General features: G+C 40.5%; 1 protein-coding gene across 1 annotated transcript in view; it reads right to left on the bottom strand.

The window, feature by feature from the left end:
* CUBN (cubilin) overlaps nt 1-10,945 on the bottom strand; it is a 311,048-nt gene extending 300,103 nt beyond the window's left edge. The window contains exons 1-6 of the mRNA XM_008148828.3: nt 10,833-10,945; nt 10,108-10,237; nt 9,084-9,179; nt 8,481-8,519; nt 5,978-6,079; nt 4,994-5,097 (exon numbers count right to left, since the gene is read on the bottom strand). Of these exons, the coding sequence (XP_008147050.2) occupies nt 4,994-5,097; nt 5,978-6,079; nt 8,481-8,519; nt 9,084-9,179; nt 10,108-10,237; nt 10,833-10,945 (584 nt within the window). The remainder of the gene's footprint in view (nt 1-4,993; nt 5,098-5,977; nt 6,080-8,480; nt 8,520-9,083; nt 9,180-10,107; nt 10,238-10,832) is intronic.
* Between the last annotated feature and the right edge of the window lie 1,432 nt (nt 10,946-12,377).

Raw genomic sequence — 12,377 nt, 5'->3', positions numbered from 1 at the left:
ATAGTGCCAATCTATAAACGCTATTTTCATCTTGGGACCTAAAGGCATTTTCCTGCAGGATGTGCTCAGGAAGTTGTGTTTATCTCGTCACTAAGAGCTCTACTATTGGACAAGGGCTTAAGATTTGAGAGATTCTGGTTCATGGACTTGCGTTGAATCCTCTCATTTTATCTCTCTCTCCTTCTTGCTCTTATCACTTGGAGATGAATTCATTTTAATCCTACACTCTCCTTCACACAGCTACAAAGTACACTTCTTTCATGATATGATAAGAAAGAAGTGGGGAGGAAGAAGCCAGTAGACTATCCACTCTCTTGCTGTGATCCTCAAAGACAAGTATTATTAATCCCATTTTACTGGCGAGGTTCACATTGCCCACGGAAACTTACGTCTGTGTGATGCCTGCACGATTGTTTCTCTCTCTCTCTCTCTCTCTCTCTCTCTTTCTCTCTCTCTCTCTCTCTCTCTCTTTTTAAGATTTTTAAAATTGACTTTCAGAGAGAGAGGAAGAGAGAGGGAGAGAGAGAAATATCAACGTGAATCCTGCACACCCCTCACCGGGAATCGAACAGGCAACCTTTCAGTTCACAGACGACACTCAACTAACTGAGCCACATCAGCGAGGATGCCCCATTGTTTTTTCTAGATCACATTCCCACATCCAGAAAGCTAAAGTTAGTTGAAGACTTTCCCTTTTTATGTCTTTTTAACATAACAATGTTTGTATGTAAAATGTATTCTCAAAGTATCTGGATATGGCCTTTAAAGAAAAAGAGTAATGAATTATAAACCTCCCTGCAGAAGTCACTTTTGTAATGACTAGGTTTTTCAGTCTTCAAAAACAATGAAAGTGCTGTTGGCAATTGGAAGAGGTCAAGTGCACTTTCATAGTCATAGTTTAACTTGCTTTAGAGTCCATGGTTCAATGTTAATGTAAATGACTAACTGAAAGAGGTAATGAAAAAAAAAAAAAAAAAAGAGGTAATGAGCTTAATACCTAACTACTATCTAAGCTAAAACCAGACCATCTTCATGGTTTAAGCTCGCCAAGTTTTAAAATCCACCAGTGATAAGAATGGAAATAAATAAAATAAAACCTGCTAATCATCCTTGTGTTCCTAAAGAAAGGAAAACAAAGAAAGAAAAAAAAAAAAACTCAACCTTTTTTTTTCCTAGAAACCTTCTCAATCTGAGCCTAAAGTGTATAATATACACCACCCATGCTTGGCAAATTTGGACCCCTTGAGCTGTCTTAATCCAAGTAAACAGGAGAATAATAAGAATCAATTCTTCAGAACAAAGATGCAATAGCAGCATTGTGTCAAAATACTAGCTGTAAGCTGCCTGAAGCAGTTGAGGGCAAGCCCTGGAGTCACAAGACCTCCTAGGCAGTAACAGACAATGAATGGTATTCCTTGCTCTGCTTTCAGTAACTCTAAAAAATAATTTTAACCAGAAACTTTCTTGTGAAATAGGGCTTTTGATTAATCAGCATTTGCATAATGATTTGTCTTTCAAAGTAGGAATTATAATCCCTTTAAATAAAGACTCCTTTGTCTCCCCAAGTCACTGGGCTCCCAGAGCTAGAGGCTGAAGGAAGCCCCCAAACCAGAGCAAACTGCCCACCCTATTGCAGCAGCTCCAGATTATCCAACAGCCTCTCCAGTTTAACTTTAGCAAATGTCTGAAGTTTCCCAAAGGGGTTACTAGCCTCAGAGAAGCTACTGATTAACAAGGATTTAACCTCACTTAATAGACTTCAAGGAAGCCTCCAAGTGATTTCGGTTTCCTTACATAGACTCCACAGAGCAAGAATTTAATCCTACACTCATGCACATTTTCCTATGAACTTTTATTCCTTCAAAAATCTCTCTTATGTCCAGCCAGTGTGGCTCAGTGGTTGAGTGTCAACTATGAACCAGAAGGTCAGGGTTTGACTCCCTGTCAGGGTACATGCCCAGGTTGCAGGCTCGATCCCCAGTGTGGGGCGTGCAGGAGGCAGCTGCTGATCAATGATTCTCTCTCATCATTGATGTTTCTATCTCTCTCTCCCACTTTCTTCCTCTCTGAAATCAATAAAAATGTTTTTTTTTAAGTCTCTATTATATGCCTGAATTAGAGTGTTTATGTTGTAGAAAATGAAGTGGAATTCCTGAGACTTCATAAACTATCCCCATATCAAAAAGAGGAACCCAGAATTAAATGTTCTGCTTTCAGCTTTCAGCAAATCCCCAAAGAGCAGAGATTAGAAACCAGAACTATTTCCCGAGTCAGCACAAAGAGTCTTGGGCTTTCTTTTATAATGGGTGCAAGAAAGAATTCGGCATTGCTCTTAAAGTTTGAGTCTGCTGTTTAGGTAGCTCTCAACTGAAAGAAATCTCTAACATTACCCCTGCTCCTCGTTTGTATCTGGACAAAGAATTTTCACCCCTGGCATGCAGCAAATAGTTGTGTCAAAGTTTTTCTTTTCTATTTGCAGGGGAAGGGGAGAGAGTTGTGCTGGGGGAAAAAACAATTTTGCCTTGGTCTATGGATTTCATCCCACTTGCACACCTTGATATTCTGTTGCCTTGTAAGACCCTAGAAGACAGTGATGATAAAGGAAGACCAGAGTGAGATGTAATTTCCAGGACATTCCTAGATATCAGGAAGGCAATAAAGTATTAGTGCTAGGAGTTGGGACATTTGCCATCTAATGTCTATAAGCAGCAAGTCTCCTTGATAAATGCCCATAATCACATATCAAGAGATAATGCTTTCGAGAGAATGAAAGATTAGACCCACATTCTGGATCTAACGCAAGCTTGATTGTTTATAAAAGCAGCAATGGGGGAGGGCCATATAAGTGAGAAACAAAATCCTGATAGCAAAAGCTCTTTAATAACACAATATTTAATTTAAGTTAGAGGTGGTTAATTTTGGTTTTGAACCAATTATTAACTCATTGATGTATCTATCAGGAGTTTCAATGAGTTAAAGCTTATAACTTAGAATGAGGAAAAAAAAGTTAAGATCAGATCAAAAGAACAAACGAATAAATTAAATGAAAAAGAGAAGGTCATGACTGCTTTTTGAAACAATATAGTATGTTTACAGATGACCAGGAAAGAAAAAACAAAATTACTGTACTTATTTTTGCTGGAAAGAACAGAATGAATATCATTGTGAGGGAATTGAAGGACAAGACAGTAGAGACGATAGTAAGAGAGCAAATAATTGCTCTTCACTCTGGTGAGATTACACTCCAGTGTACTCATGCAAGACAAAACCAATTTCTTTATCTTTTAATAATCAAAGAGTGCAAGCTACCAACCAATATAGGGAGAAAGATAATGTATTTTAGAAAGTGATTGTAAGAAACCATACAGAAATAAGTTTGAGGTTGATCTGCCATAAATTTTTGGACTTGATTATTCAAAAAGTTAATGTGTCAGCCAGGCTTCCTAGAGTTTGATGGGAACATGGAGGTGGAGTGATGCTTAACTCTTAGCAAGGAAAGGGAAGTTTTCCTGGAGAGGGCGGTGCCTGAGCTGTAGAAAAGCCATTTGACTTAGGGGCTGCATGATTTGTCGGGAGGGGCCTTGTAACTAATTGAAGAAAGTCAGTGAGAGTTAACTATTTGAAAAAATCTCAGTTCAATCTCTGATTCTTATTATGGTTAACATGTTGCACAGGACTTGAATGAAGACATCCTCACTAAATCTATTGCTATGGTGGGGTAGCCCTTGATGAGGTAAGAATATCCAAACCTGTGGAGAATTTTCATAACAATTTATTTGACTCAAATCAGGATATTCCTGGAAGCAAGATCTCAGCAGGCTGAGATAAAAACCTCATAAGAATAACAGTTTTCAGTTTCTTTTTTTTTTTTTTTTTTTGCATTTGAGATTCAGGAGAGAACCTAAGGAAGATTGCCTGAAGGTGGGAGAAAGGAAGGCCAGACTTGGATGACAGACTAGTTAAAGTTACGTACTGTTCTGAAGGTGGTCAAGTTTCAGAAGGAGGGCTCGAAAGGGGACATTTCAAAGGTGTGTTAACCTAGATGCACAGAAACAATGGACAGGGCTTGCTTAAGGCAAAGATAAGCCTTTTACTAAAGAAGTTATGTGCCTGACTACCCTCCATGACCGGCCCACTTAAGAATTTATGATCAGATCACCCTGAGAGGTCACTTTCCTGGGCATCCCTTTTTCATCTACACCTGCTTCTATTTAAAGCTCTTGGATGGCTGCTCCTGTGATCTCTGGGTGTTCCTAACCCTCAGCCTCATCTCGCATCATGTTCTCCGGACTCTCTGTGCCAGCCACGGTGGCCCTCTTCCAGGTCCTCAGGGCCTCTGGGAAAAGGAATTCTCTGTGGGGTGAGAGTCGAGGATGCACAGCTTTTCTTGCTCTAAGTAAATAGCTGTGTGTAAAGTTTAAATAGAGCCACATATTCCCCCATGGAGCACCATTTTTGCTGCCAATACAGATAGTTAATCTTGAATGCTTTTAACTATGGGATGTTTTAATCCTTCAAAAACACACCTTAATATATATGATGTAATATATATAATGGCTTTTTTAGAGAGAGAAGGGTAGAGGAAGAGAGAGAGAAACACTGACCAGCTGCCTCCTGCACAGACCCCACTGGGGATTGAGCCCGGAACCCAGGCAAGTGCCCTTGACTGAAACTGATCTGGCAACCTCCTGGTGCATGGGACGACGCCCAACCACCTGAGGCACACCGGCCATGGCAATACATATTTTTAAATATGCAAAAGTGATAGTTGTACCCAAAGCTTTAAGAGTCTTTACATGTTTCTGATCATCCCTCTGGGGGCTTTTGACCTCAGCCATGAGAAGGACATTCCTCGGGTAGCTGCTGCTCCTCAGGCCCCAGGCCAATAACAAGACACCCAGACCAAACCTAAGCTGAAGCACCATGGCCAATCTACGGACCCAGGAGCAGGAAAGGTAAAAGCTTGTTGTTTAAAGGAAAAAGAAACAGTTACCTGTAGCTCCCTACTGTATTAATACACGTGGCTCCATTCTGGCAGCCGAAGGGAGTTCCTGCGTAGATCTCACATTCATTAACATCCGCTGAGCACAGAGGACCCTGTGTTTGTGTAAAGAACAAAGTCAGGTGCCACAGGTTACAGAGGCATCTGGGGCCCATGTTCCAATGAGATGTTTAAGGATTTACACACAGACAGTAAAGACAGTCAAGCCAACTACAATAATAGTAGTACTAATATTAATCTCTGGTTATCCTTCCTCTGGAACTCAGATTTTTCCTAATAGGAAAACACCAGTCACACAAGAAGGATCCTATGCAAACTAATTCTCATTTCACTATGGCTCTGTGCCTGGGAATACTCACCTATTTTATTTTATTTTATTTTTAAGTATATTTTATTGATTTTTTTACAGAGAGGAAGGGAGAGGGAGAGAGAGTCAGAAACAACGATGAGAGAGAAACATCCATCAGCTGCCTCCTGCACACCCCCTACTGGGGATGTGCCCGCAACCAAGGTACATGCCCTTGACCAGAATCGAACCTGGGACCCTTGAGTCCGCAGGCCGACACTCTATCCACTGAGCCAAACCAGCTAGGGCACCAATTTTATTTTAATAAGCATGTCAGGTACATTTTCACCATGAATAGGAAAAAACAAGAAAATGTACATGGCTATGTCAAATTTCTTCAGTACATTTGATGCTAAACCATTTAAATGAATGCTAGCTGAAACATTATACTCTTCCATGTAGTTATGCACTCCAGTGAACCCCTCTTTAAGATGGCTTAGCATTTCGTGGGTTATATACGCATGCTTGCCATTGTTTGGTTTGTGGCATACATAGTATAATTAATTCTGATTCAGAAGACCGCAGAATCCTAGAAACTTTGGATGGAAAATTAAATATGTCTAAATGACTCCAAGGAAACCACAGATGCTGACTCACCACCATTTTCAACCGAAGACCAAGTGACTCACCTTCCACTGTGAAGGACAGATACAATAAAAGGAATCATGAAGACTGAGGCAGGTTCCACCGTTCTGGCAGGGATTGCTGCTGCAAACCTTTTTCTCAACTGTCTGAAACAAAGACAGGACGGTCAGAGAGAGAGAGTGGTACTTGCCGCTGGCATCAATAAAAGGCCTGCCTCAGTGCAGGTGTGTATGTAAAGCTACATTTTACCCCAGTCCCTGAAGGTCTTCCTCCAGATGTTAAATCCGTTACTTAAATTCTTCTTCAAATCAATGCTCTTGTGAAAAAAAAATACGTGTTTCATATAGGTCCTATTTCATGTTCCTTCACTATTTGCATGCATTTAACCATGGATGGGATGAAGCATGAGGTGAGATAATTCTCACTCTATTCTTTGGGAAAGCATTTTTCACCAGAGAAATATATGTCGGTAGACAAGCGTAAAGATCTCAGGTGTGGAAATAATAATGGGCATTCCTATTGTGCTAAGAAAATAAAATGGAAATACCGGTTCTTTTGCTGTTACTGTTATCTTTAGTCCCTCCAGATAAGCATTTGAAATAGGATCATCTTTTGCTGTCACCCCTCCTCCAAAGGTCAAGATGACTGAACTCTTTTCATCCAAGCCCCTTTGTTTGCAATGTGACCCCCTTAGATACACCCTCCACTCTCATGCTCACATGACTACTTTCAAACTCGATTCACAGACAGACCGCCTTTGTCTACACAACCTGGGGAATACGTCAGTTACCAGTTCCAATCTTGTAAGATTTGTAACGGTTGGGAGCAGGAGGGGGCAGAGAAGACTTCTTTAGAGAGGACAAGTGATTAGGTAAGGACAGGTATGCTATTAATTTCACCTAATCGTAGTCCCAATTCTATGTTTTAAAAAATGAAAATAGGAGTAAAGTATGCATTATATTCCTTTTTAACATTCAGCAACTCGCAAAGAAAATCAAGCCTGTTGCTTTCATTCTACAGAGGAAACTGGGAGCCGGAAGACAGCCAACCAAGTGTCTCAGCACCATTTATTGCAAAGCCCATTCTCGCTTCACCTCTGACATAAGTCATATTCTTTCTGGATGATGTTTTCTTCCATTATTCTATTTGTCTATCTTTGTGCCAGTGCCACAATTAGCCCTGTCCATCAAAGGACATTATTGAGAAAGTTAACCACATTCTCTTTAAACGTTTTCCTGGTGCACAAAAGCAACTTTGTCTGGGGAACAGAAACAAATAAGCCTTTGGGGACCCAACAGGAAATGGAATCACTGAGCACTCGGGAGGAAGACAATGGGGAACAGGGGAGACTGTCGTGCCCAGAGAGCACCTGTCCTATCTGAAGGCATAAAGGCCCTTACATTCAAACATCATTAAAGATTCTTCCTGGGGGATAACGAGGACAGTCTGAGCTAATTTGATCATGGCATCCAGTTCTAGAAGTTTGGTAGAAATAATGAAGCAGTCTATGAAACTGAAAACTCTAGTGCTGGGTCTTGCTCCACAGGTGTGATTCATTACTCATTTTCATTCACTTAGTTACTCCTTTAAAAGATCAAGGCTAAGCGTACAATTTATTATCTAAGTCAGGAAAAGGAATAAATAAACTTGTTTGCCAAATATGAAGCACCAAAGCAGAAGACATCATTTGAAGCATACTCGAAACAGATCAAGAACATTAGGGCAGAGATTGTTAACCTGGAATCCGCTGCCTTTTATTTAAAAATTTAAATATGGGACACTCTGTGCATTTCTTTGGCTAGAAGGTTATGACTTCCATGAAACTCTCAAAAACACCAGCCTTCTACAAAAGGGATTTATAAAAAAAAAAAAAAAAAAAAAAAAAAAAACCTGACAAGGACTAGTTTATAAGCCTGTAGTACAATAATGAAAGGTATACCCTAAGACAAGCATGTCAAACTCAAAGGCTAACACGGGCTAAATAAAAGAGGCATATGGCCTGCGGGCCGTGAGTTTGACATGCTTGCCCTAAGAGATAGTTCAAATTTAGTTACCAGCAAGCTTACTTTTAAGGAAGTTTGGAATATTTTGTGATACACCTCAGACTTCTTAATTTAATGTTAGAGAGGACAAATGGCCTCAAACTTAGACCTTGATGCCAGAATCAGCAAGTTGGGTGGTCAGTAGCTGAGCAGATAGAGCACACTTAAGCCCACCATATCACCACTGAAGGGTGACGGCGTAAGAGGAAGAGCACGTGGACTGCTGAGCGAGTCAGAGGCCTCAGTGCTCAGATGCTCTCATGCCCGGTGACCTTGGGCTAGTCACTTCATCTCTCTGAGACCCAAGTTCCTCATCTCTATGATGATTCTGTTTCATCATTGATACATTGGAAGTATGAAGTATGATGAGAATGAAACTATAGCAAAAATCAAAGTCCTTGATATTAATCATCCATCCATCTTAAGATAAGAATACTAGATTCATCAATGATTCTAGTTTATTTTAAGTAAAAGATGTTAGATATGTAGTACTTATGGGACTTACCTGCTGTAAGCTTTGAACTTTTCTCTCAAGATCCACAAACTAGAAGTGAGGAGGAAAGAGCATAAGTTACCTGATTCAAAGGCATTTTACATAAAATGTTATCCCCTTGACATGCTTTTCTAATGCCCCCTTTTGGGGACTCACTTTATCTGTTTGTTTCTTCTTTTAGTGCCATGCCCCTCATCATTCCTCTCCCCTCCAAGCTTCCTTTTCTTTCTACTCTCTTTCATCACATAGATTTTTTTTTAAAAGAACTACAACCCACTGATGAATTGATTCATTGCTTCTTTGCACACATGACTGTGGGAATTTTTATAAATGACAAGGATTCATCCACTTCTCCAATAAGAAGGTTGTTATCAGAACATGAGCAAGGCTACTTATGCAACAAGTTTTTGCTATAGTATTTCCAACATTCTGGCCATCACCACATCACATCCACATCCTCTACTAGAGCTGTGTCATTTAACCAGAACGTCCACGATTACGATGTTAAATTTCTACAGAAGACACAAAGTTGGTATGTCTCCTGCCAAATGGTTGCTTATGAAGGTGAATTGAGGAGACCCCACTTGCTTTAAAGGTATAGATGTCCAGACTTACCTTAGAATTAAGCTGATGGATTTGACTAGAAATATTTTGAGGCAGACCACCTGCACTCCTTTTTAAATCTGTAATATCGTCTTTGTTTTTCTGGATCTAATTTTAAAAAGAAGATGAAGAAGAAAAAGAATGAGGAGGATAAGGAGGGAAAGAGGAGGAAGAAGAAAATGCGAGCAAAAGATGTTTGTATGCATTATAGGAACAAAATTTTAAAATTTGAGTATTATTTTATTTTAAGCACTAAAATCTTGCCCATTATTATAAAAACCAAAACACTACCATGTATAATAAACTTCAGACTAAAATAGCCATGGCATAATTCCATTTACCATTTTCAGCAACAATCTCTCCAAGTATTTTCCATTTGCAGTTTCCCCCCATAATTACAGTTTAGAGAGCTTGTTAAAAGGCCTGGCTTGGAATCAGACTGTTCAGGTTTCAAATCCTGACTCAGCCATTCTGTGTATGCCCTTGGACAAGTGATGGAACCGCTGCAGGGTCCCTTTACCCTCCTATACACGGGGTCATCGTCAGCCAGCTCCATGGGGCAGCTGTGCGGGTTAGATGAGATAATGCACAGGAAGTGCAGAGCACAGTGGCTAGCCCACAGCCAGCTCTAAATAACGCCAGCTGCTAACACCGTGGCTGACACACCAGCATGATGCAGCTAAGAAGGAGCACTGAAAACACTCAAGAAGAAGGAAAATAGTTGGCCAATTCTGTTCTGTGGTAAAAGTGAACTGGTCACTTCTACTTCCTCTGGTGCCCCTCCTTCCTTGCTCCCTGTATGGAGGAGTCCCCAGTATTACCTCTGGACTAGGTGCGTAAGCCTGCACAACACTAGCAGTACTCCTCTGCCCATCATTAACCCGAGGGCATTGCTCTTTACACGGACTTGTGCCCCCTCCAATTATGTCCCCTGTGCTAAAGATTCAAGGTACAGATTAATAAGTAACTGTTCAATTAAGTGACCATACCATATATGGATATACAAAATTACTTCAATATATTTCCAATGTATTACCTGTTGTAAACATTCACCAAGGTCTTCATCATTTAATTTAATTTTCCCCAGGGATCCAGTTTTAAATTCAATGTTTTGAGCGGACCCAGTAAGAAACACTAAATTTCCTCTTTCTGTAGCCATTCGAGGCCTATATAATACAAACCAGAGAATGCATCATTAATTAGGATATAATTTTTTTAAATATATCTTTACTGATTTCAGAGAGGCAGGGAGAGACAGAAAAATCAATGATGAGACAGAATCATTGATCAGCTGCCTCCTACACACCCCACACTGGAGATTGAGCTTACAACCCAGACATGTGCCCTGACCAAGAATTGAACAGTAACCTCCTGCTTCATAGGTCAACGCTCAACCACTGAGCTATGCCGGCTGGGCAGAACATATAATTTTTAAATCCAAAAAATGATGTTTCTCACTGAATATTTATAGACTGCATATAACTTCACTTTTGGTCAACTCAAGTAAATTCTCCCTGTTCATATGCCATTTATTTCTCTGCAAATTTCCAAGAGATATCTCCATTTTGCCTACTTGCTTTATTTGCAAAATGATAAATAAATGATTTGTGTAGAAGATAATTCCACATTTTTTTTCCTATTTGTTTTTAATACCATTATTTTTCTCAAGAAAAATTACCCCTTTGCTTATCTGGCTATTTGGGAAAATGGATGAGGAACAACCCTAGTCTATCAGCAGAAATAATCCATGGATCTACTTACTGTTGGAGGTCAGCAATCCTTTTTTGCCTCTGCAACTCAAGTCGTCCAGTTTCACCACCTGATTCTGCAAATGTCAATAAAATGACCACACTCCAAAGAAAAGATGAGGACATGTTCCTCGCCAACCCTCCTAGGTTGTTGGGTAAGAGGGAGGCCACTCCAACTGAGTGTGGGAGTTTGGAGAAAGCAGACCAGGCAGGTGTACCTTGACCTCTGAAATGTCCTGCAACTTTTTAATTCTTCCTTCTTTGCCCTAGAAGGCTAAGTTGGTTGTTGTTGTTTTTTTTTCCCCTCCTGAGGGATGTAAATGATCTTAGCTCTTCTGTACTCTTCAACCTTTAAGTGATGTGCAACTTAATCATTATCTATTTGACCTTTGAAATGGTAACACACTGCTTTGGAAACACCCGCTAAAACAATCCTTGCTTAAGAAGTAGGTACCTTTTTCCCCAGCCGGTTTGGCTCAGGGGATAGAGCTTCAGCATGTGAACTGAAGGGTCCTAGGTTTGATTCTGCTCAAGAGCACATGCCCAGGTTGTGGGGTCTGTCCCCGGTTGGGGGCATGCAAGAGGCAGCCAATCAATGATTCTCTCTCATCATTGACATTTCTATCTCTCGCTCTCCCTCTCCCTTCCTCTCTGAAATCAATAAAAATATTTTTTTAAAAAAAAGAAGTAGCTGCCCTGACCAGTTTGGCTCAGTGGATAGAGCGTCGGCCTGCGGACTGGAGGGCCCAGGTTCGATTCCAGTCAAGGGCATGTACCTTGGTTGCGGGCACGTCACCAGTGGGGGGTTTGCGGGAGGCAGCTGATCGATGTTTCTCTCTCATCGATGTTTCTAACTCTCTGTCCCTCTCCTTCCCTCTCTGTGAGAAATCAATAAAATATATTTTAAAAAATAAAATAAATAAAATAAAAAAAGGAGTAGCTACCTTTTAACGAACAGTGTTGGGAAAACTTTTGCATGATATCCACAGGCAGGACCCTTACACCTCAGCACACATAAGGATGAACTCAAAATGAATCAAATACCTAAATATAGGGGCTAAAACTACAACGTTTTTAAAAGAACACATAGGGGGAAAGATTCGTGGCATTGGATTTGGCAATGATTTCTTGGATATGAAAGAAAGAACAGGTAACAAAAAATAAATAAATTGGACTACTTCAAAGTGAAAAACTTGTGTATCAAAGGACACCGTCAACAGAGTGCAAAGGCAATTCACACTCTGGTAACTGATATTTACAAATCATCTACACTAATAAAAGAGAAATATGCAAATTGACCATACCTTCGTGACACCCACCAGCCAATCAGGAGTGAATATGCAAATTAACCCAACAAAGATGGTGGGTTAATTTGTATACACAGGCGTTCGTACCGCCCCAGCCACTCCGGGTCTCTGGGATGGCCGAAAGGTGGCTCCGGGCCAGAGCAAAGGCAGAAAGGCAGATCCGGGCTGGAGCGAAGGCGGTGCCAGCAGCCAGGGAAAGGAAGGCCCATTCTTGCACAAATCTTCGAGAATCGGGCCTCTAGTATATATGA

This window comes from Eptesicus fuscus, chromosome 2, assembly GCF_027574615.1.
Source record: "Eptesicus fuscus isolate TK198812 chromosome 2, DD_ASM_mEF_20220401, whole genome shotgun sequence".
NCBI classification, from domain to species: Eukaryota; Metazoa; Chordata; class Mammalia; order Chiroptera; family Vespertilionidae; genus Eptesicus; species Eptesicus fuscus.
The sequence above is the reverse complement of the archived record's forward strand: the minus strand, read 5'-3'. Positions and strand labels throughout refer to the sequence as shown.